This window comes from Prionailurus viverrinus, chromosome C1 (genome assembly GCF_022837055.1).
Source record: "Prionailurus viverrinus isolate Anna chromosome C1, UM_Priviv_1.0, whole genome shotgun sequence".
In the NCBI taxonomy this organism is placed as follows: Eukaryota; Metazoa; Chordata; class Mammalia; order Carnivora; family Felidae; genus Prionailurus; species Prionailurus viverrinus.
Genome location: NC_062568.1, coordinates 85,394,414 through 85,420,966, shown reverse-complemented (window position 1 = coordinate 85,420,966; position 26,553 = coordinate 85,394,414). Strand labels below are relative to the sequence as shown.

The following is a 26,553-nucleotide window of genomic DNA, read 5'->3' as shown; positions in this document are numbered from 1 at the left end:
TTTATCAAAGAGGTTGGGCTTCATATAGAAACAAACATTGTCTGATTTGAATAACAGGTACCAGATTTACCCTACCACCTGAAAGAACTGAAACAAAAACAAAACAAAAACAAAAACGATAAGATATATGAAACAATGGTTATCAACACATTAGACATCAGACAACAAAGAACAGTGATCTCTGAGAGTTAAAAACAAAACAAACAAACAAACAAAAAAAACAAAACATGAGGTGAAGTGAGCCTTAACATTGCTGGGCCTTAGTGTCTTGAAGAGTTTCCAGGCTACAACATGGGTAGCGGAAAGTTAGGCAAAGTCCACGGGACTCCATGAGTTGACAAGACTAAACTGAGAGTCCAAGGAAACCATCACATTTCTCAAAGCACTAATGGAGAAGAGAATGCTGCATAGAATGGGAACCACACAGGGCTTCAGTTGGTTAAGCGGCTGACTTTGGTTCAGGTCATGATCTCACAGCCAGTGAGTTCGAACCCCCGTGGGGCTCTGTGCTGACAGCTCAGAGCCTGGAACCTCTTTCAGATTCTGTGTCTCCCTCTCTCTCTGGCCCTGCCCCAATCACACTCTGTTTCTGTCTCTCAAAAATGATTAAACATTAAAAAAATTTAAAAAAAAAAGAATGTGAACCACATAGATTTGCAGAGGATTTTTCTTGCATACACAGCAGAAATCAATCAGGGTACATGTGTAAAGAGACTACCAGATACTAGCAAAAAAGTCAGCTGAAAAGATAAAGCAAACAGTATCTGAGACTTGAACAGGACCTGGAATAGTGCCTTTCCCCACTAGTCAGACTGGACAATTTTATAACACACAGAATACTGACTTGAGTATTCAGAATTATATTGCCCAAGTAGTGATTAGTTAGTCCTGAAAAAAACAAAAACAAAAACACTGCTCTGGTTCCATCTAACAAATCTTAAAAGCTCAATCTCAATGAATAAAATTGTTTCAAATAATTTAACAGCACTGCAAAACAAACTTCAAAAATATTTGTAGCAATACAAAAAAAAAATCTGGCACCTAACAAAATAAAAGGGCTAGCAGAAATACGGAAAAAAGGGACAGAAAACACATTAAAAAACAGTAAAAAAGAAAAAGAAGCACAAATTGTGCAAGTAGAAAATACATAATAAGATCATAAGAAATAAGAAAGAAAAGAATTTCTAACTATGTGAGGTGGTGGATAATTAGACTTATCCTGATGATCAGTTTACAATGTAAATAAGCATCAAGTCATTATGTTGTACACCTTAACCTAATACAATGTTATATGTCATTTCTATCTCAATAAAACTGAAGGAAAAAAATAAAACAATGCTCAAGAAATAAACTTACCTCTGGTCTCAACACTGGCATTTGAGTAAGTGTGGGGAAGATACAAACAAGGAAAGTTAAGGAATTTTGTAGGAATCTCAATAGGTTAATGATTTAATAAATTTGATATAGCCAGAAAAGATCATGGGAGTTTGGAAGAGTGATAGGGATATATATCATGGGTTGTGAATTAGTTATGGGGCTCTTCGAATGAAGGAATACCAATCCTCTCAAACATAAGGGGAAAAGGAATAGAGAAAATATTCTGATATATTGGGCAGCTTGTAGAATCTAAAAGTAGAATCAAAGAGAGACTTCTTGTTCTAGCACCTAGTTGGATCGGATAGCGTATCTCACCACAAACACCTTGATAAGCTGGGTACAATTAAACAGGCATTCTTGAAAATTCATGAGTACCCAAATTGAGGGACATTGTACAAAAATACCTCGCTAGTAATCTTCAAACTATCAAAGTCATTGAAAACAAGTGAAGATGGAAACACTGTCACAGATCAAGGAAGCAAGGAGAGAGATGACTAAATGTAATGTGGGATCCTAGAACAGAAAAAAATATATATGTATTAGTGGAAAATCTAGTGAATACAGTGTGGAGTTTAGTTAATAAAAAAAATAAAAAAAATTCAAACTGAGACCTGTTCATAATATAAATGTAAATGGTCTTAAAACTCCAATTACCAACTTGGAAAAAAATTCCAATTGTGTGTATTCCCAACTCTATGCAAACTGTAAGAAATAAACTTTAAATATAAAGTCACAAGTAGGTTAGAAGTAAAAGGATGGAAAAAAAGATACAGCATGCTAATAATAAAACCAGAGAAACCTAGAGAGGCTGTAATAATATCAAAGTACATTTCATAGCAAAGAATATTATTCGTGATAAAGCACGTTATTTCCTAATGACATAAAGTTCAGTTCATCAAGAGAAACCTAAGTTCTAAATCACCAACAGCAAAATTTCACAATACATGAAGCAAACCTGGTAAAATTGCAAAGAGAATTAGACAAATGCACAGTAACAGAAATTTTTATCCTCATCTCACAATAATTGATAGAATAAATATACAAAAATTAGTAAGGATAAAGGAGACTTAAAGAGCATTATCAACCAACTTGATCTAAGGAAATGTATAGAGCACTTCACCCAACAGCAAAATATACTTTCTTTTCAAAGGCTTATGGAATCTTTATCAAAATAGATCCAATCCTCGACAATGAAAGTATCTATATAAAACACTTATGTTAGAAAAGAAGAAAGTTCTCAATACAGTGACCTCAGCTTCCACAATGAACTAGAATAAGGAGAGTAAATTGAACCCAAAGTAAGGGGAAGAAGAGAATGAAAAGACAAGGCATAGACTATGAGAAAATATTTGCAAAATATTTATCTGAAAAATAACTTGGATCTAGAATATATAAGAACTTGCAAAATTCAGTAATATAAAAAAACTATCCAATAAAAAATGGGAACATGACTTAAGTAGATACTTCACTAAGGAAGATATATAGATAGCAAATAGGCATATGAAATGATGTTCAATATCATTAGTCATAAATGGAATGCAAATTAAAACCACGATTAAAGATGATTGCACATCTACTAGAATGGCTAAAATTTAAAAGTATCGAGTATTGGCAAGAATGCAGAGGAACTGGAATTCTCCAACACTGCTTGTGGGAACATGAAATAGTACGTTGGGAAAAGAGTTTCATATTTTCTTAAAAAGTTAACATGCACTTACATGATCTAGCCTTCAGTTCCTAGAGAAGAGAAAGCATGTGTTCATAAAAAGACTAATACATGAATGTTCATAACAGCCTGATTCGTAATAGTCTAAATAGTCTAAAGTTGACTTGAAACAACCCCAATGATCATCCATGAGTAAATGAATACAAAAATTGTGGTATATCCATACAGTAATATGCTTCTAAGCAATACAAAGGAATAAACATCTGATACCACCATCAGCATGGATAATCTCAAAGTAATTAAGCTGAGTGAAAAAGCCAGGGAAAATGTATGCAAACTACATGACTCTAGGTTTATCTAAATGCACACTAATCTATAGTGACTGAAAGCAAATAAGTGGTTTCCTGTGGAGACAAGGATATAGGAAGTGCTGAGAGGGAGAGACATTGCAAAGGAAAACAAATAAATTCCCAAGAGTGAAAAATATGTTTGTTATTTTAATTGTGATGATGGTTTCATGACATACACACTTGCCAAAATTTATTAGATTTATATATTTTAAAAATATATAGATTATTGTTTGCCAATTGTATTTTAATAAAGCTGTTAGAGAAACAAACAGGGCTCACAGGGGAGTATAGTGCATATACAAAATTGTCATTCTAACACTGTGTGGAAATGATGTAACAAAGATGTAAAGATTCATACCAGTCATACTCTCTTTAACATTTGTTATTATATTTCCTATTAATCTGTTAAGTCATGAACTCTTTGTTAACTCTAATGATGTTTTATTTTTTCTCTCTCCTGACAAGAAATGCTAGCATTCACAGAACCATTTCATTCTGTCATAAAATTTTATAGTATTTATTTAAATCTTTTGTTCCCTTCCATCTCCACTACAGAATAAATAATTGAGTGTTTGAACCTATGTCAGTGCTAAGTATTTGGCAAAAAATGCTGAAAAAGGGGTACAAATAATTTTGAGGGACTAAAGTACTTATATACTTAATAGGTACTTATATACCTACTGGGTGCTTATAAACCTTTATTTCTTTAAACCCTCTCATCAGCTTTCCCAGGACAAAATTATCGCCATTTACAAATGAGGAAATAATAGATACCTAAAGAAATCTACCCAATTAATAAATGCTGAAATCAAGAATGGAGCTTTACTACTAGTTGTCCAGAGTTTATGGGGTCTTTTCATGAACTGGTCAACTGTACTGCCATAGCCCACTTTTCTTCCTAGAAATGGGGAGGTATATCTCATTTGTGTAAGTTTGCCATGCAGCGGTTTTTTAGATTGAAACCTCCTTACAATTTAACTCAATTTTGCCTACAAATCAAGTCCAAACTATTGAATTGATCAAGAGAAAAAGCAGTACTTACATAAAAATGAAATAAAATACAGATAAATTTAAAGAAAGGAAACTAGAGTCCCAATGTCCAGATTTAGAAGAGAAATATATTTGTCTGAACCAAAAAAAATCTGTTTTTGTTTTAAATTTCCTTTCCTCACTCATTCTTCAAACATTTATTTGTGCCAGATTCTGTACTATGTACTAGGTATATATTAGGGAATTATAAGATATATAGATCCAATCCTCTTGGAACTTAAAATTTGTCAAGAGAGACAATAGATTTCATTATAACTTATTAGAAAAACAACAACATGGAAGCAGTTCATAAATATGACACTGAAAATCTGGTAGAATGTATGTGAAATCTCTAAGCTAGGGTTCATATGAATTGGCCACAGATCAACAGTGTGAACACTGTGGTTTTATTTGCTTTTAATCAAACACAGTATTAGAATACAAAAGCAGGTATATACAATGGGGAACAGGGGATACACAGCACTTAAAAATGCTGCATTCTGTTTCATAGATCATAACCAAAACATAGATGTGGGAAGGTTTCAGGGGAGAAATAAACAGCTGATTAATAGAACAGAAAATAGAACCCATGTAGAGAGATAAAAGAAAATGGAATTATTTGGCCTGGAGAAGGATGTGAAAGAATTTAATTTGAGAGTCCCTAAACAAAGGAATTTTACACAAAGGATAGTGTTAGGATATTCAAAATTTCTATTGGAAAAGACAAAAAGAAAAAAAAACAGACTTTATAGTATGAGGATTTTGTCTAGACATAAAGGAATGTTTGGTTTGCTTGTTTACTTAGATTAGGGATGGTAGATGTGGCCCTACTTTAACCACATGACCTCTAATGACCCTTTTTCAACCAGAGATTCCATTATAACAATACATGGGCTTTAGATGGAACTGAGTGGACTTGATATTTTCAGCTCCATTCTTTATTGTGGTTTAGAAATGAATTCTGTGTTAATTCAGCAACATGTTTAGTGAACACTTTCCATCTGTCCATAAGATGTTGAAAATTACTAAGTCACAGCATTGAGCCAAGAAATGAAACCAAGTGGATGGATAATTTTGCACTATGAAGAGGTAGTAAATTATAACTGTGAAAAACAAATAGCATAAAAAAAGTTCTGGAATTTAAGGCTGGCATTGTCATCCCCATACCCCATACTGCTAAGTCTTGGATGATAATCATACCTTTAGTCAAGATTCACATATAATTACATTTGGTTGAACTATTCCAAGCTAGAGATTTTAACATGTTCATTTCTTGCACCTGTTTCAGTGCCAACAAATACAGCATTTAGTGCCAAGACTTAACTGTATCTTCCAAAAAAGAATCTGGACAATTTATGCCCAGTAGTCAATTACAAAGTTTTATAAAATTAGAAAAAAAATGCTTTGTTATTAAAGTTTTCAAAAAAAATCAGAACAAAACAGTATTAATGACCTTCACTTGTGCATAGTAAACATTTTTGAAAGCATACTAAGAGTGATATTAATATGAATAATTACTTTCTTCTCGATAGCTACTTTTATTTTAACCAATTTAATATATATATTAATACACTATATAGTTTATATATTATAATTATATAGTATATATTGTATATAGTATATTAACGATGATATATAGTGCCACATATATATATATATATATATATAGTTATATATATAGTGCCATATATATATATATATATATATATATATATATATAGTTATTGGAAAACCTTTAGGAAGGAGCAAATAGTTTGATTTTTAGATCATGCTTATTCATTCAGTTAATCAAGAAGAGGACGATGTTGTCAAATGTGTGGTGTACTTGTCATAGACGTAAGCACCAGATAGCTCAAACAATATATGAACACAGTGTTATATAGTATGGAATGGCTGATGAGAAAGTTATCCTCTGTTCAAATTTCTTTCATTTTTCCTAGATGCTTCATTATGGAAATTTGGTCATGCAATGATAGGGCTTCTGTGACACTCAATAATCTCTCTTTTTAACAAAGAGAGAGTTGGATTTTGATATGCCAGCATCAAACCAGAATGGAGTCAAACCAGAATTTAATGCCTCTGTTTGTTCTCATTGTACTTATTTTTATTATGACTTTTATGGCAAGCCAGTAGATTTCCATTTGGGGTCATGAACAATGGTTTGTCCTTCTAGGGAGGTTTTTTTTTATCATGTTTTTTATCATGTTTAGAATAGACTTTAAAGAAAGGTGATAATAAAAAACAGACTGATTTTTAGTTGGTTTATTATAGCTTTCAAATTGTCTATAAAGCATCCTTTTATTGCCACTTCAATGATAAGTTCCTTTAAAAAGCTATTTAAGGGGCGTCTGGATGCTGCATGGCTTAGTTGGTTGAATGTCTGACCCTTGATTTTGTCTCAGGTCATGAACCTAGGGTCCTGTATCTGGCTCCTTTCTGAGTGTGGATTCTCTCTCTCTCTCCCTCTGCCCCCTTCCCTTTCCCTGTCTCATGTTCTCTCCCCACTCTATCTAAAAACAAAACAAAACAAAACAAAACAAAACAATACCTAAATCTATTTAAGTATGTATTCTGATAAGTTTCTATTCCAACTTATTTAAGATTATTTGTATCTGTGTCCTAATTCCTTGCCTTATTATAAATTTAGGGCAGATTAAGGAAGCTCAATTGAGTAATAGTTAAGTATGTGGGTCTGGATCCAGATCCTATGGGTTCAAATATCTGTTCAACAGCTTTCTACCTGGTTGACTTGGGTAAAATAATTACCTGCATCTTCTGAGTCTTATAGCCTTACCCAAAAATAAAAATAATAATAGTATGTTTTGCATAGGATTGGTGTGAGGATTAAATGATATAATATACATAAAGCTTAGTATAATGCCTAGCACATAATAATCTTTCAAAACTATTAATTATCCCTATTAGACTTCTTTGAATTCCCTGAGTCTCTAATATGGCTGCTTAGTTAACATATTTAATAGGTGTTTATTAATTTTTAAAATAAATGAATATTATAAAGATACAAAAACTAAGCTTAATTATATAAGAAAAATATTAAAAACAAAACAAACAACAAATTGTGCCCAAAGTATGTTGTAGGAAAACTAATTGTATGCAAGGATTTTAGCTTTCCTCTGCAAAGAATAAGAAATGTTGATATGAGAACCCCTTATTCAACTTTTTGCATAATTTTCAAATTTCCTATTGGTAATACACACACCTATTGGAAATATCTCTTGGTAATACCAATATTTTACATATTTCCAATACTAATTTTAAGATGTGTTATATGTATATATATATACATATACATGTATATACATGTATATATCTCAAGCAGGCTCTGTACTGTCAGCTTGGAGTCCGATGTGGGGCTCAGACTCATGAAACCCTGAAATCATGACTTGAGCTGAAACCAAGAGTCGGACGCTTAACTGACTGAGCCACCCAGGTGCCCCAGACTCTTAACTATAGAGAACAAACTGATGGTTACTACACGGGAGATGGATGGGAGGATGAGTGAACTAGGTGATGGGGACTAAGAAATGCACTTGTGATGAGCACTGAGTGATATATGGAATTGTTGAATCACTAGATTGTACACCTGAAACTAACATAACACTGTATGCTAACTATTCTGGAATTAAAATATTTTAAAATCTAAGCTGCAATTACTTTTATTAAGACATTACAAAGTAAACATGATAAATTCTGAAAGAAATATATGTATATATTTGCTTATATTTTAGGTGAATGATTCTCAATTATTTTCTCTTTGACTCAATGAAATAAATGTCCTTTATTGAAAAAGAATGGAATGAACTGTCAGAGTTCTAGGTTCATAAAATGTTTCATTATTCTTAAAGGTAGTTTCCTATACCTATATGATTCCCTGATAGTTAGCCACAGAAATTTTTACTGGTCAGTGTGTGTTTATATCAAGAATATTGTGGTTTTAAACACTACAAGGACCAGACTAAAGATGCAAGCAGTTGTTCCAAAGGATTCCCTTCGTAAAGCAGTAATTATCAAGGCACTAGGTTTATGCTAATTATAAGAACTCTGTTTATCCAAAGAACTTCTAGGATAGGTATTTAGGAAGGAATAAAACATTGTACCACCTATAGAGAATTTCTAGAAACAGATAGAAATACATATATGAGACATCCTTCTGTTATATTGATAGAGTTAACTAACACAGCTGTATGATCCTTTTATAGTAAAACCATAATTAATTGGCATTAAGTAATACATTGAATTTTCTGAGTATGTTTTATTTTTAGGATTCAGAAGAATCCTAATTACAAAGAAGACTAAAATATAAAGAGACTCCATATTTGGTCTTAAAAAACGTAATATAGTAAGGTATTCAGAATGGGGGATCTGAAGGCATATATATTAAGTCATGTAAGAGATTTCTGCCAGTAATATCACCAAGCAGGTGACAGAAGAAATTAAATTAAGACCTTAGAAATGTCTTCAAAAAGTTGAAACAGGTTAGATGTCACTCTTCCAATAGCTTGATTAATTACAATTTTATGGTAAATATTTTATAACATTTAAACATATGTTTCCTGGGGTGCTTGGGTGGCTTAGTCGGTTGGGTGTCCGACTTCAGCTCAGGTCATGATCTCACGGTTTGTGGATTTGAGCCCCGCATCGGGCTCTGTGTTGACAGCTCAGAGCCTGGAGCCTGTTTCAGATTCTGTGTCTCTTTCTCTCTCTGCCCTCCCCCACTTGTGCTCTGTCTCTCAAAAATAAATAAATGTAAAAATAAATAAATAAACAAAAAATAAAAATATGTTCCCAGCATTCTGATATGGAATTTTTATTTAGTCTTCTACTCACCATTAAATACTTAACACACCCAATAATTGTTAACACACTCAGCTCCTGAGGCATTGATCTTAATGAAGTAAAACAAATTACCATACGTTTGTTTTAAATTTGATATTAGTATTTATAACAAAATGTTAATCTAAATTCTATTGTTAAGATACCATTGCACATATATAAATATTTTGTAACTTCTTTTAAGTTTAAGATTGTATATTAACACATGAACTTAAATGTAGAGATCTTACTGCTTGAGTACAACATATAATTCACATAATCCAAATAATATTAATTAAAAATATGTTTGAAAACATATTAGATTTATTTGAAGGTCAATAAATGGTATCAGTTTTGATTTCTTCTCCTTTTTCTCAAATATCAACCAAAATCCAGTAAGTATATCAAAATAGGAAACATGTATACATGGGAGGTTTGCCACCTTCTTAGAACACAGAATTGTGAAGAATATAATCATACGAATAAGATGATCTATAGGGTAAGAAACCTCAGATTACAGGGTAGATCTGCTGTCTATTTCTCTAGCTCTTAAATACTGTTTAAGCTACTTCTTCCTTAGGTCAAATGAAACTCATTATGAATAATTTGTTTATATTATTTTTATAATCTCTCTCAATATTTTTGGATTAGAGAAATAGAAATATTAATTATAAGGTTAAAATTTTAAAGGACAGCAAAAATAAGTAATAATTTGCTCTGACATCTATAACCCAGCAAGAGGTAATAGAGTTCATTATCTCAAACTACATCCTACATCACCTCTCTCTCTACTCCTGTTATTTCCCACATGAACAATGACTAAGGAACCATAATAAATAGTGCCCTAATGACAGGCAAACTCCAGTCCAGAGCCTTGCAACCCAGGCATTGAATCTAAGACAGACAGGGGCATAAGTATGACAATCAGAATCATCATCTATACATCTGTCCACAAAGATTACAAAGCCAATAAATGGTGCGATTATAACTCTACAATAGGTCTTTTACTCTCCTTAATATATTATGTCCTGAAATGTTAATGGATGAAAAGGATACTCATTTTGCAAGCAAAATCTGATACCATTTGGATCCTCAAACTGATTTTAACATAGAAGCATAAATCTAAGTTTATTTTACCAGTCGGTCATTTTACTCTTATTATCTATATGTTCCTAAATGAAATGACAGGGTTTTTTAAAATAGTTATTTAAAATTCTATGTATTTTGAGTCCAGTCAGAAATTAAGGTATCAAGAAACTTAGATATTAAGCTTTACAACCTTTCTAATATATAACATATAGCCCTATGTTTATGTAATATATATTCTTATAAAATATTCAAAAATATTATAAATAAATTCTACTAATTAGAAGTATAATAAAAATATCATAAATGATGTTTCAGGGCTTCTTACTGCAATTTATGAGTATGGAACAGAAACTGAAGTGGTAACCAAACTACTTTATACACACACCATATTTTCATAGGCTGGTACTCTGAATAAGATGATTGGTCCTCTAACCAGTTGAAAGAAGCTACCACTCCTATTTCTTATAGTGATAAACAAGAATATTTTCTACACACAGATGCATTACCTATAGTACTGTATTGAGAAAAAGCACTACAACTTTAATTCTATTTATTTTCACACACTAATATATAGTATAATCATACAAACATGGCATCAAGTAACATTGAATAACCCCTGAAAATAAATGGTAATAATGTTCTTTAAGGAAATCACCAGTCCAAATGACATTTGAATAGAATCTTATAAACCAAAACAAATGCAAATATTTTGTTGTAAAGGTAGACAAAAAAGGCATTTTTTTAAAGTTCTACATTTCTTAAGTATTTTTTATAAAGTGTCTAATGCTTATTTTTCCCACATTCTACTATAAAACTGCAAGTAGGTTTGTGTGCATGTGTGTGTGTGCTATTTTATTTTGCATTTTTAGAGAATCAGATATATTTGGCAAAGGTTGAGGGAAGCAATATAACAAGGATGAAGTTTTTTTTTTTTTTTTTTTTTTTTTTTTTAAATTTTTTTTAACGTTTATTTTTGAGACAGAGAGAGACAGAGCATGAACGGGGGAGGGTCAGAGAGAGGGAGACACAGAATCTGAAACAGGCTCCAGGCTCTGAGCTGTCAGCACAGAGCCCGACGCGGGGCTCGAACTCACGGACCGCGAGATCATGACCTGAGCCGAAGTCGGACGCTTAACCGACCGAGCCACCCAGGCGCCCAAGGATGAAGTTTTTCAAGCAAAAACATCACAGAATGTTAAATTACTGACTCAATTTCTTTTTAAAAAATATCAACTACACCAACCCAGTTCTTATTAAGCAAATATACAGTCCCTTTCATTACAAACTTAATTATAAACCTCACTGGGCAAAAAAGCTATTTCCTTTCATGGTTTTTACAACAGATCAGTATAGAATCTGGAGTATGTGGCATGCCTCCTGACTCACTGTGTGGGCTCCTTTTTAGCTTTGTGGGACAAAATTTAAATTTCACAATTTCCTCTTATTATTGAGAAAGAAAAAAACCAAAATAAAATAACATCACCAAATAATTGCATATCCTTTTGGTAGAGAGACAGTCAATGCAAGGAAGTTACTGAAGACAAGTTATAAAAAGACCAAATGTGTTCCTCTTAGACTATTAAAGGATTCACATGTAGGTCATTCATTTCTTCATATAAAAACTAGACAGTAATTTCCTAGTCCTATTCATATAGATAGGCTCCCCTTTCTTTCACTTTCTCATACACAGACACAAGACATGGAAGTCGTATCCAGATTGATTTGGGACAAGCCAATACTACTGAGAAGATAAGTGTTACCCTGACCCAAATTTATCTCAAAAATATGTCAAAATTCCAGGAGAAACATCTAGCATCATGTATATGACACAGTCAACAAAACTCAGGAGCGACTCTACGACACTACAAGTGACTAGTAGCTAGATAGATAAGCGTGAGACAGTTATTTCTGGCTCCTCACAAGATTTGGAGATTTTCAGGAGCACGTGTCTCTGCATGTCTTAGCTCAAGAGTATTCATGTAATAGCAGAAACTTAAGATCAGTTTGCAGCCCACCAGAAATGGAAACATTCAGGAAGCCAGCCAAGGCTATACTTCAGCAATGGGTGGTGGGACCAGCACTCTACAGCACAGGTCACAATACAGGTGCAGATCAGACCAATCAGGCAGCAGAGACCAATCAGGCCCCAGAGAAATGGGGTCCTTCCTCCTTCCCATCTGCTAACATAGAGATGTACAATCCCACCCTTCTAAATATCTGAGATACCATGATCTAAATTTAAATCGGTCTCCCAGCAGCCTCCCTCAATAACAAAGTCCTCCTCCTGCCCCCACACAATAAGCCATGGTCATACAGTATGGAAGAGGGGCTTTAGGGTGTTCACATAATTTGTTTACTAATCAAAATAAAATACCTAATTTGCTGGTCTATATTTAAATTCAGGAAACACTGCTTAAAAACACTAAACAGATGTCTTAACTAAATGCATGGAAGTGCACTATTTTCCAAGATACAGAATTTAGTGCATCGCCCTTTCCTGCATATGTGAGCACAGAACTCCACTCCTGCCCCACCATGGATTATATTGAAGTCATGGCACTAACATTTGCTAAATGCTATTTTAAGTGTAAGTAAATAAATATTTTGAAAATAACTAAATTCAAATATCAATAATTATTTTACTGGGGGTATAGCCACCAAAACCAGAACTTCTCTCTTCAAACTTGTTCCAGGGTCTCCATCCAAAGCCTAATATAGACTGTAGGGTACACAGATTTCTTCCCCTGGATATTGTCACAACTGCTTTGAGTAAACTTTCATGCAAGCTGACAATCAGAGCACCTGAGCAGGAAACTGAGACTTCATGGTGTCTATAGCACAGATTGTATGAAAGGTGTTGTGTTTTATTTGCCAATAAATGTGTAATAATTGTAACATGTAAAAAAAAAAACCTTCAGTATAAAAATATGTGATTCACATTAATACACTGGAATACTAGAAAATGTTAAGCTTCAATTTCCTATTGAAAATACAATGAAATTTATGTAAGCTTTTAAGATACTATTAACTGTTAGGTATATATTAATAAATACATACAAATATAGTTAAAAAGAACACATGTGAATAATACACAACTACTTCAGCAGAGGGGAAAAGGGAAGCGGAGAGGATAAAGGAGGGCTTTACATGTTATTGTAGTGATGTCTATGTTTAAGAGATGCTTTAAGAAAAATGTTAAAAATCTATTAAAAATGATAAATTGCTTACTGTGTAACTTTCTGTATAAGTCTGCATGGTAGAAGTATTTTATAATTTAATATTCACTTGCTTTAACTTAGAAAAAAACATGTTCCCTATGTTCTTATAGCTTAAGTAGACAAATTCAAATTTCCTCAACAGAAATTTAAGTGAAAATAAAAGGACCCACTGATCAGTTCTCTTTTAGTTTGAATGTGTTCAGTATCATGTTGGAAGAACCAGGCTGCACAAAGCACAAAGCTACTGTAGGAAACTCAAGTTCGTCTCATAAGCCCTAGTTAGTGTGATTATAGCTAGCACATTAATTTGAGATAATTAGCCAAGCGGTAGGGAATAAAGCAAAACTTCTCAAAAGCCGCAAATGATACTGAAGCAACTTGAAAGAAAAAATTCTAGACGAGGTGGAGGGTTGCAAGAGAAGAAAGCAAGGAGACATGACCATAGGGAAGAGCAATATGGAAGAACAAACAGTGGATTCCAGAGAGCTGGGGTGTGAGTATGGGGTTGACCAGGAAGGCCCAGATGGAACAACTGATAAAAAGAATGTTATACAGACATCTAGGGAATGGAAAATCTGAACTATAAACTGGGAAGAGAGGACATAATGGAAAGACCTGGATTCTGATATCATCTTATTAGAGTCAAATTGTAGAAAAGTTTCAACTCTAATTACAAAGCAGAGCATGAATCTAGTACAGATTTGTCAAATCCTCAAATCTGCATTTCCTTCCTAAAATAGACAATGGCAGGCAGAAGGTAAAGAAAGTTTGAAATTGAAATTTGGAGTGAAAATCCTAGGGCTAGTGCAATTTGAGGTATTTCATACATTTTGGTCAGGCATTCAAATCTGGTGTTTGTCCAATACTGTAATAACTAATGAACAGCCTTCCAAGAATAGTCAACGTTTATAATTTAATAAAAAAGGTACATATCTACCCTTTCTAAAGCTTATTTTTCTCTGGGCATATAGTAAAGAAAGAGTGAAATACCTTCCAGTGAAAAGATGTAATTTTATAATAGCCATTAACTCAAAACACAGTTGAACCTGTCTTCCCATGAATATAAGCATAGCACAGATTTAAATCTTTACTTACATAGAAATGGAGCTAAAAGATGATTTTAAAATATTTATGAATTTAAACCCAAATGTGCCAAATGTAGTTTTTACAGACTCATAAATTTAGTCATCTCAAAAACTTTGTGTCATAGGATAGGAAAATATGTAATTTAATTTTAAAATTCGTATCCACTCTCACCAAGACTAAACTATTGGAGTAAGACTCCTAAACTATATGTAATTTATATCTACTCAAAGTGATTTGAGGCTTCCTTAAATTCTAGATTACCATAAAATTTTTACACATATTGAATATTAGTTGTTAAATCTGCATCACTCATCAGAACTCAAAAATTACACTGGGCAGAATTCAATAAACATGGTATTCCAGTAAATATAAAAATTAAATAATTTTAAAGATATTTATACATTAAAGGTATTTTAATCCCCTATACTGCATGTGTATTTGTTTTTTTTTTTTTTGCAAGTTATTCTGTAAATTTATTTGTAAGCTTTGTTAGGCTTTTCCACAGTGTCTCAGTGACCCTGTGTCCCTATATTGGTATTGTTTATAAAATTTAAAGAGAAAAAGGGGGGTGTGGGTGGCTCAGTTGGTTAAGTGGCTGACTTGGGTTCAGGTCATGATCTTGTGGTTCGCAAGTTTGAGCCATGCATTAGGCTCTGTGCTGACAGCTCAGAGCCTAGAGCCTGCTTTGGATTCTGTGTCTCCCTCTTTCTCTGCCCCTCCCCTGCTTGTGCTCTCTCTCACTATTGAAAATAAATAATAAAACATTTTAAAAAAATAAAGAGAAAAAAATGTGTTTCATTTAGGATCTATCAAGGTAGAACACATTACAATGCTAGAACTTTAGAGTTGATAGAAGCCAATTAGATATAAAGCTATAGATAGATATTGCTTCTGAGAAATAAGTTGTTAAGAGCTAGGTGAACTCTAAGAGTAAAGCAGAATCTCCCTCTAAATTTAGCATTGGACCAAGAAAATATAGAAGAAAACTGCAATAAAAATGAGTTACATACAGAGGTTTTGTAACAGAGAACAGGCCAGTCACTCAACAGCACTTCACACGAATCTACTCTACATCTTGCTGGGCCCTCAACATGAGAAACACTGAAACTTACCTTCTATTCTAGACAAGTTCTGTTCCCACAAAGGAACACAGGACTCAGATTCAAATACTAAGGCCTTAGCTTGATAGGGTTAATTTTAAGAAGTGTTTTTATTTGCTTTTTTTTTTTTTGTTGCTGTTTTTTTGCTTTTCCCTACTCAATGCAAGTATTCTGCAAAAGTGTTAACAGACATAGCAAAAATACACGGCATTTCTATTTTTATTGAGGACAGAACAAAAGGGAATGAGCTAGCCTTTTTAGCCCACCAAGAATAAAGATTGAGAAATGGTACACTAAAATGTGATATAGAAGTTTTTTAAATTAAATTAGTGCCTGCCACAATAAAATTTTATAGTGGTCTAAGGCAAATCAGATGGCAACCTTCTCATCTCTTCTTTCCCTCTTACTGTACGTATGTATGTGTTCGTATACTGATCTGGAACTTATGGCAATGACTGTGGCTGGGAGAAGTCTATATAACTTTAAAACAGAAAAAATTTAAATATTTTTCTCCTTACACAGAAAGAATGAAGTGGCTTTATACCAAGTCTACAGAGTAGATGCTTTAGTGTGAGAAAAACCTTGGATTCAAGTCCCAGTTCCACCACCTGCAAGCCATGACACTTGGGGTAAGTTATATAACCTCCTTGGGATTCATTTACCTCATCAATAAAATAGGGATAAAGGGTGTCTGGGTGGCTCAGTCAGTTAAGAGTCTGACTCTTGATTTTGGCTCAGGTCATGATCTCAGTTTGTGAGATCCAGCTCTGTGTTGGGCCCTGCACTGATAGCACAGGCCTTGCTTGGGATTCTCTCTTTCTCTCTCCCTCTCCTTCTCTAAAAAATAGGGATCAGGGCACCTAGATGGCTCTATCAGTTAAGCATCTGACTTTGGCTCAGGTCATGATCTCATGGTTAGTGGGTTTGAGACCCACGTCGGGCTCTGTGCTGATAGTTCAGAGCCTGGAGCCTATTTCAGATTCCATGTCTCCCTCTCTATCTCTCTGTCCCTCCCCTGCTCATGTTCTGTCTCTCTCTCAAAGATGAATAAACATTAAAAAGTTTTTCAAAAAAAATAGGGGATAGTAGAGAGATTACGTGAGTACATGACTATAAAGCGTTTAACACATATCCTGGGCTATATGGTAAATACCAAATAAATATTAGGCATTACAGTTATTATAATAATTGATAATTATCAGTTTGATTAATATAATCTGCGACAACAGTTAAATAATATCAAAGTAAGGAAGAACAAATTATAGATATTCCATAAAAATATTCATATAGCTAATATAAGTCATTATTCCTTTTCACTTCGGTTAACCAAAAATACACAAGACTAGCCATTAATATAAAAGAAAACTAGCCAAGAATATAAACTAGTCTGTAAAATACTTTGATAATTGTTAGGGACAAATCAATAATGACTATAATTCAGGGCTTTGTGAATAGATTATGAAGACCAATTCTACAAAGTGGTAAATGGGGTTTCATGATACTGTAGTAAGTTATTTTGGTTGCATGTTCTGAAGACACAGTTACATGGAAGACAGTATTAGGAAAAACACTTAAAGACACATGATTGTCATTTGTTACACATATGTCTCATGAATGTTGTGCAGAAATGGAATTTCAAAGAACACAATGGATTTTCATTATTTTCTTTTTTCTCAGAAGAGGTAATTAAGAGCAGTGTGGAATATAGCAGATGCATTTAACCCAATTTTGGCTCTGAAAGTCTTGGACATCCTATCTTCAATTTGGAAAAACTTTGTATTTCTTAATCAATTACCAGATTAAATAATTTTTTGCTTCCCCAACAATGCCATGTTTGGTGTATTCACCTACAACATAGCTTCGGTTACTGTTTAATAAATGTTGATAAAATGAATTACACATGACAACTACTCTTCATTTCTGTCTTTCCATTGACATTTTCAAGATAGAATCGAATGTATTAAACAAAATGAGTATGTTCTCCATTTCTGCAACATTAATTAATAAATAATTCTTATAAATAAAACAACTGATCTTAAGTAAAAAAAAAAAGGTTCAGAAACAAATGCCAACTTAGGTGACCAATGTCATCTAAAAACAGAAAATATACTTTTCTTAACTTTCCTTTTATTTCACCATGTTTAGGAATGGATAACAATCATTCAATGAATAGAAAACCATATGTATTTAAACAAAAAAAAATGAAGTCTAGAACAATAAAAAGGTAATGTCTTGGGGTGCGTGGGTGGTTCAGTAGGTTAAGCGGCTGACTTTGGCTCAGGTCATGATCTCACGGTCCATGAGTTCGAGCCCTATGTCAGGCTCTGTGCTGACAGCTCAGAGCCTGGAGCCTGTTTCAGATTCTGTGTCTCCCTCTCTCTGACCCTCCCCTGTTCATGCTCTGTCTCTCTCTGTCCCAAAAATAAATAAATGTTAAAAAAATATTTTAAGGTAATGTCTCATTTTTTTCTATTCATTAAATGCTAATACCAAGTGCATACTCTAATACAAGATGATGGTTTAGCCTACCTTTTAGATCCATCTTTTTAGAAATAGTTTTGAGTTATATTAAGCAATATTACTCTTCTGCCTTACCCTTCTATAGGTAAAAACAGCTAACCTGAGATTGTGGTTATTAGCTATTTTAGCTAATCTGAGGTTGTCATGACTCTGCGAGCACAGAGACAAAACTTTATCATGTAAGACTTCAGTTTCATCAGAATTGTGTTCAAACCCCTTTCACTGTGGCTATGTCAGATGGTGACACAAACACAATAGGAAAGATACAGGGTCACAAAACACTCACCACAGTTGGCCTCATCTGATGCGTCCGCACAGTCTGGATCCTCATCACAAACCCACAGCTTGGAAATGCAGTGTTTAGTAGTTTTACATTGGAAATAGTCTGGAGAACAGCTGTTTTCGGCTTAAGAGGAAAAAATATATTAAAATGTAGTTTTGAACAAAGACAGACACTTTATCTAAAAAATAATTAGACAAACAAATGTTAAGGATAGTCAACTGGAAATGTATCATCTTTTAATTAATAAGGCTCTGAAGGTGAAGAGTTTTAAATTTCATTATCTATAATATAATCCAAATGTCCTTTCCAGTATAAATAAATAAAACCTATTTCTGTAATGATACATTTGATAAAAATCAGAATTTTCAGAACCTTACCTTAATTAGATATATTTTGAAATTAATTTTAAAAATAAACAGTTCAGAGCCTTTTGGAATAATGTTACCAGATAAATAAGAGTAAGAATTCACACATTCACATTTTTATACATAGAAAACAGACTAAATCAGAAGGTATTAGTGAATAAGGAAATAAAAATCATAAAACTTATCAAACTCTCTACTTGTGTTGAGTTTTTGAGGGAAGAGGAGAACATCTGACTTACACTGTAAACTGCATCACAAATCCTAGTCAGTTTAATGGATCAGCTCCTAGAATGACTAACCATAAAGAACTGGTACTGACTTTATTCTGAATGCACCATCTTAATCAAATTGCTGGGTGACTGCACATTATTTACTGATAAAAGTTTTAGGGCAATAAAATAAAACTTCACCAAGACAGAAATGTTGACAGCTATTCTGTTGAAACCCTGAAAAACTTGACAGGTACTCTATTGTTCAGATTCTGGTGTGTGTGTGTGTGTGTGTGTGTGTGTGTGTGTGTGTGCATGCCTGTGTGCCTATGTGTATATATGTACATAATATAAACTGTTTGTCTTCCATTTAATCTAATTTGATTTTTGGTGGGGGATGGAGACAAGGGGCAAAAAGAACAGAAGATATTTTACAATTATTCTTTGGAGTATCTTGTTAAAAGACATTAAATAGAATATTATTTACAGTTTTTAAAAAATAGTTTTGTTAGGTTATTTTGCTCATCATACATTCAATATGTATTTTATGGGAAAAAAACAATCTCAATTAATGGACTTGATTTCAAGTAACTAATCAATAGAAGAAAATTATCTGTAGCTTCCTACTGTGGACACACACACACAAAATCAGTTTATGAACAAAACACCACAGTCACCTGTAATGTTGGTTTTGCTGCTTCTCTTAAGGATGATGTGAATGAATGCATATTGTTTCCTGTTTGCCATAATCTTCAGGTAGTTTTCTAAGTAAAGACCACCATGTTTTAATTTTCTCTATATTCTTTATAGAGAGCTTCTTAAATAACCCATCCCAATAGATACCTATTTGGAGCTATTTGCCCATAATTGGTATTATGTTTTTCTACACTGTGTGGTACATAATAATAATTTTTAGACCATTTTCAGTTGGGACTCAGAAGTAAGATAAGACAGAACATTTTAAGGTGACTTACGACAGTCCCTTTCATCTTCCTCATCCCCACAGTCATCTTGTCCATTACATCTGAGATTTACCGGGATACATTTTTGGTTCTTTGTACACTTGAACTGACCTGACAGGCAGACGTGTGTGTCTAAAAGATAGAACAAAAAAAATTTGTGCTGAAACCTGTGTGTGAATTTAAATCGGCGCACACATAATCAGCTAAGAATTAGATTTATGTTCCTTAGTTAAGAATTTAATCACCTACCACAGTTGAGTTCATCAGAATTGTCTCCACAGTCATTCTCTCCATCACAGATGAAAGCAGGAAGAGCACAGAGTCCAGTTCCACACTGGAATCTGCCTGGCTGACATTTAAATTCAGCTAGGGAAGAAAACATACAGGTATCATCAAATGCCAATCTTAGCTCATGCCTTCTTAAAAAGAGCTTTTCTGACATTAAAAATATTTATTATTTCATTATATTAAACATATTCTAGAGCACATTGTGGATGTCTCACACCTAGGTAGCTATTAGATTCGGATTACAGTATAGCTAAGCTGTGAGCAACTCAGATGACCTCCAGATTACATTTCATAAATTAACAGAAATTAATTCCACATGATAATGCATTTTGCCATATTTTTGAGTTTATATAAGAAATAATGATGAGGTGCCTGGGTAGGTCAGTCAGTTAAGCATCTGACTTTGACTCAGGTCATGATCTGACGGTTGGTGAGTTCAAGCCCCTTGTCGGGCTCTGTGCTGACAGCTCAGAGCCTGGAGCCTCCTTTGGATTCTGTTTCTCCCTCTCTCTCTGCCCCTCCCCTTCTCATGCTCTGTCTCTGTCTCTCTCTCTCTCTCAAAAATAAATAAACATTAAAAAAAATTTAAAGAAATAATGATGACAATAATCATAATAATAAAGTGGGATATACTGAGCATCTACTCTGTATTAGACACTGGGCTAGGCCCTTTCACATATAACTATGAATTGAATCTTGTCATAACCTCCTCACCTCCCCATCACCATGACCATTTTATAAATAAGGAAACTAGTTCTCATGGATATTAGTTATCACCCAAGGATGTACAAGTTTCAAGTGCCAGACCTGGAATTGAGATCCAGATCTGACTCTGAAGTCTTCTCACAATCTATGTTGCTTGTAATAAACAGTTATCTTTTGACTGATGATCCTAATGTACATTACTAATCACTGACTTTAACATAATTAATATGCTGCTTAGTTGTTCAAATAAGTCAACCAAATACTAATAAGTGATATTTTAAACGTTCTTCGGAATATTAAGTGTGCTTTTATATTTACAATTAAAAATTTCCTTAACATTAAAAAATAACTCAATATATGCTTGACTTCTATAGAAGTGAGTTCTGAAGTGTTTAAAGTAATTTAACTCCAATCTGTAACATTTATTAGTTAATTACACTAAGTGTTTAAACTGTGTGATACTTAATTTTCTCACATTCTAAACATGTGAATTTCCTCTATTTCCTGTTGCTTCATATATGATTTTCTTGAATACTCCTTTGCTACTGAACCAACCTTCCCATAAGAAGGGTTACAACTGTCAGAGGAGTTTCATGCCTGGGAAATAACTGGGAAGCCATCTGACTTTTAAATATGTCTCTAGAATGGTCTGGAAAATGTAATTACAAACTTATGATGCCAGAGAATTCATGACGCATCACTCTTAAACACATTTATTTAAATAACACTATTGAAGTTTGCAAGTAGGTGAAGCTGGGATTAAGCTCTCCAGTCTTTTCAGGTGAAATTATAGATATTGCCAGCAACCTAGTCCCTGCAAATTTTGATGATGCAGCTATTCACAAATGAATTCTAAACACTCCACAGACTCATGTACATCACTCTCCACCTCACCATAACTCTTAAAATAAAGCTTCATGCCTACAGATGTTCAGTGCTGTTAACCCGTCGACTCCAAGCAAAAGATCATTTACTAAAAGATCACAGAGATAATGTCACCAATAAAAACATGTTGAATTGGTATTTAACCAGGATAAGGATGATGCAGAGACTCTCAGATACCAGATGTCTCTTTGGTTCCCCTCAAAAGACATTAAAGTTATATTTGTTCACCATGCAGTCTGAAAGTGTGTAAATGTGAAAAACTTACTATACTAAATCTTTGGTTAATTTTTCATATCAGTATGGTGATAGCATGATATTCCAGTCAAGATTAAAATTGGAACTCAGGAGATGCATATATTTTAGAATGGAAAGCATTGGGTGCCACTGACTGTAACTGTAGGTCATTATGGTGGTATTTCCTTAGAGAACATATTAGTGAATCTGGGCAGGGGAGGTCACCTTAATATGAGGACTGATTTAACATATTCATTCTCCTTTATTTATACAAATTACAAAGTAAGATGCATTAAATTACCATACTGTAGGAAAATTTACTTTATCACAGGGAAATTAATAACTTCCTTTTAATTAGTAAATCTTGGTTGTTCAGCAATGTAATTTCTTGTTTCTTTAATAGTCCTTTTAATTCAATAACTTTAAAAAAGAATAATTCAGGCATAATAGTATACCTATCTCACATAGATATTACTTTCATATATTGCCTATCATAGTGAAAACAAAAACTGTATTAAAAACTCAAAGACCAATGGACATTCCAGAAACATGAAGAGACTATTAGAAAACCAATGGCTTCTGTATCTTTTTTCTTTTTCCTTGAATATACAGTTTCTTGCTTTCAAAGATACAAATGAACCATGTGAAACAACTTCAAATGCTTTATACACTTGGTAGTGCCCAAAGAGATGGAATCCATCTCATCTAAGTAACTATCTAGATACCCTAAGTTTAAAACAGTTTTGTAATTATGTGGTGGAAAGTTCTACATCAGAAAGCAACTAGTTTTTACTAAGATAGTTTACTGTCTTTCTTTAGTGCAAGCCTAAGGATCTTGAACTCAATTGTCAAGGCCAAATCATGGCAACTATCCACTGAGATTTGAGGGAATCATGATTGACTAAAAGCCTCTAACTTGACAGGACAGTACTGGAGTGACCCATGGAGTGAACTATAAAAGTCTATCAAGACAAAGTTTATTGTGTGTCCGTTACAACCGAAGTTACCAGTGATACCTAAATGTATATGTATATACATGTGCCATATATATATATATATATATATATATATATGTATATATATATATATATACACACACACACACATATATACAAACACATGTGCATATATATGTATGTATGTATGTATGTATGTATGTATGTATATAACACCTAACCGTGCCAATTACAGTTTGAGTCAAAATATAATTGGTAGTCATTTTAAGGCAACTAATAAGAGCATACTAAATTGCTAAAGAACAAACTGATTTATATTGGAAAAATCTCACTTTCAAGGAATTTTCAGTATTTTAATACTGTCAGAAACATTGAAAGATTAATCCCTTAAAGTAAGATTTTAGTTATTGAGTGGAATTCTAAAAACTTGCCCAGGTTTGCTTCTAATTTGGTGACATATCCAGTCAAAATCATGCTGAATGTTACTATACTGATCACTACATGAGTGTAATTATACTACAAGTAAGAAATTTTAAGACAAAACAATAACACAAATTACTGACAGCATCATTCTAAATGCAATAGTTAACAGAGACATACCCAAGATATTTTAACAATTTTTGTTACATTTTTAAAGATTTTGGAAAAGCATCATAAGGAAATATTTAAGGTCTTGCTTTAATTTTCAAGAACTGGAATTTGAGGAACTCTTAATTCTAAATTCCTACATTCACTGATGTACTCACGACAGTCATCAGGTTCGTCAGATCCGTCGCCACAGTCATCCACAGTGTCACATTTCCACCAGAATGGAATACATTTATCAGTTTTGCAACGAAACTTAAAAAAAGAAAAAAGAAAATGAAGAAAGGTTGAAGAACTCTATCACCATATACAATAAATATTTAAAAACTCACCAGGGCTAAGCAGCCTAACCTACTCTCTTGATACAAATGTGAACTGTGGTGGTCTTAGAGCATTCCACAATAAGGAATAAATGCACAACAAGCAACAAAATGATCTGCCAGGAAAGCACAATGTTCAGGAAAACCTCCCGGGATTTCCAGAGCACAGACAAGCTTACCCATTTACATATTATCTATGACTGCTCTTGTACCATAACAACAGTGATGTAGTTGCTACAGAGACTACATGGCCAGCAAACTTAAAATATTTATTACCTAGGCCTTTAGAAGAAGCTTGCCAAATGATGAATATGGATAAAAATCCATAGAAATACTAGGAAAAGGTATCCAGAATTAATTGAAAAGTTGAATTAATTTAGTTAATTTGATTTAAGATAATTGAATTGCATTTTCTTAGCAATCTTAGACAATTTGATTAATATCAATCTGTCTCTGTTCCTTAGTCTCCAAATGAGGAGCTTAAGATAATCTGGATGATCCTTTCCAGCACTGTCATGCTGTGATTTCATGGAATTTTCTGAACACACAGCTTTTAGCCATAATCAATATCTGTCCACATAAATTTTAAGGGCACTTCTTTAAAGTACTTAAAACCAGTAAACTTTTTTCAGTTTTCAAAATTCTTAATACAAACACATGATCTTTTAGGATAAATAAAATAAATTGTCATAACTAAAAAATAGGTACAAAAATTGCACTAGAAAGTTAAATAGGCAAGGAAGACTTTATTTAAGACTATGGCAATAGAGGAGAGAGATTGCACTGAACTTCACTGACACAAAATGCAGGGAATGGGTTTAACCTAAGGGATAAACTAATGGAAGAGTATAGTCAACATGAGTAGACAATCTGCTTAGTGGTACTTATCAAAACTGGGCTCCTACCTTCCAACAGAGACTGAGACAGGCTTGGACTATCTTTTCTGATGATTACATTAAAAAATTTTTTTAAAGCTTATTCATTTTTGAGAGATAGAGCATGAGCATGAGTGGGGTGGGGGGTGGTTGGGGCAGAGAGGGAGGGAGATACAGGATCTGAAGCAGGATCAAGGATCTGAGCTGTCAGCATAGAACCCAGTGCAGGGCTTGAACTCATGAACCATGATATCATGACCTGAGCCGAAGTCGGATGCTTAACCAACTGAGACCCTGGTACCCCTTGATGATTAAATTTCTATGGGGTGGTTCCCAGGTCCTTGAGGAAGATATTGCTGGGCTATAAAACTGGCAGAAGGCTGGGAGAAAATTTACATCTCAAAGGGGCAGAGAAATAATTCACAATTATAAGTTTTCTAAGGTAAGAGCTCTAAGAAAAGTGATTCAGGGGCCTACGGTCAGGAAGAAACCATCTCAAGTTGAGGAATATTAAGGCTATTTTGGTCAATGACTTACCACCCCGTATTACATCTTCCTCTACAAAGCCTGGCAAAGAACCTAGCAAATAATAAATGTATCTAATTTACAATGAACAGTGGCATGTCAAAAAAGAAAGGTAAAAAAATAAGGTTGTAACAGATTTTTTTGCTGAATATTAATTTTTTGAATATTATATTATTTTTTAAAAATGGAAACATTGAAGAAAACTGCTGTAATGAAACTTGTTCTCAAGATTATCCAAAACACTATTCACTGACATATTTATTAATGTATTTTATTTGTTCTGTCATCCTTTCCATTTAAAATAGTTAAAAATTATAAGGAAAATAACAATTCTATTACTTAAACAACATTTCTTTTTAACTCCTTTTTTTTGTCACAAACCATCAAGTGAAAGATTCACAATAGAGAAACTAGTTGAAAATGTTGTATGATAGCATTTACTTATAAGCCATTTAGCACACAAGTAACTTTTTGCTAGAAATATATTTCAGAAGGTTGTTATTGGATTTTTTTTATAAAAAGGTGAACGGAATTCCAATTCTCATCCTGAAACAGGGGTTATTTTATTCTCATAAAATAAAAGAAACTAAAGAAAATCACACTTTACATACCAAGCATACATGTATCTAAAATAATTGGCATTAAAAATTTACAGTATTAAAACCAAGCAATAGATAAAGTTTAGCAAATTTTTTCCAGCACTATCAAAATATTTTTGTCTTTATTTCAACAGAAATTCGGGGAAAAGTATGTATACAAAATTTATCTGGAATTGAAAATATTAGTTTGATAATTTTCTAAAACTTATTAGTTTTCTTTCTGAAGTGTTTCTGTTGTAATTCTCATGTGAGTGACCTGAACGCAAGGTGACATTTATCTTAGCGTGCTGTATGCCAGACAGATATGTAACAGAGAAAACTACAGCCTAGGTTTAATTTTGTTGAATGAATTGGATTATTAGTAAGCTAAAAGTATTAGGGCGCCTGGGTGGTTCAGTTGGTTAAGTGTTGGACTCTTGATTTAGGCTCAGGTCATGATCTCACAGTTCTGAATTCAAATCCCACCTTAGGCTCCCCACTGTCTGACAGCATGG

At 33.4% G+C, this 26,553-nt stretch overlaps 1 protein-coding gene across 1 annotated transcript in view; it reads right to left on the bottom strand.

Moving 5' to 3' along the window:
* The window catches only part of LRP1B (LDL receptor related protein 1B), a 1,903,200-nt gene that overhangs the window by 201,957 nt on the left and 1,674,690 nt on the right, over positions 1-26,553 (bottom strand). Inside the window, exons 63-66 of the mRNA XM_047873645.1 lie at positions 23,902-23,995; positions 20,337-20,453; positions 20,100-20,219; positions 18,555-18,674 (exon numbers count right to left, since the gene is read on the bottom strand). Of these exons, the coding sequence (XP_047729601.1) occupies positions 18,555-18,674; positions 20,100-20,219; positions 20,337-20,453; positions 23,902-23,995 (451 nt within the window). The remainder of the gene's footprint in view (positions 1-18,554; positions 18,675-20,099; positions 20,220-20,336; positions 20,454-23,901; positions 23,996-26,553) is intronic.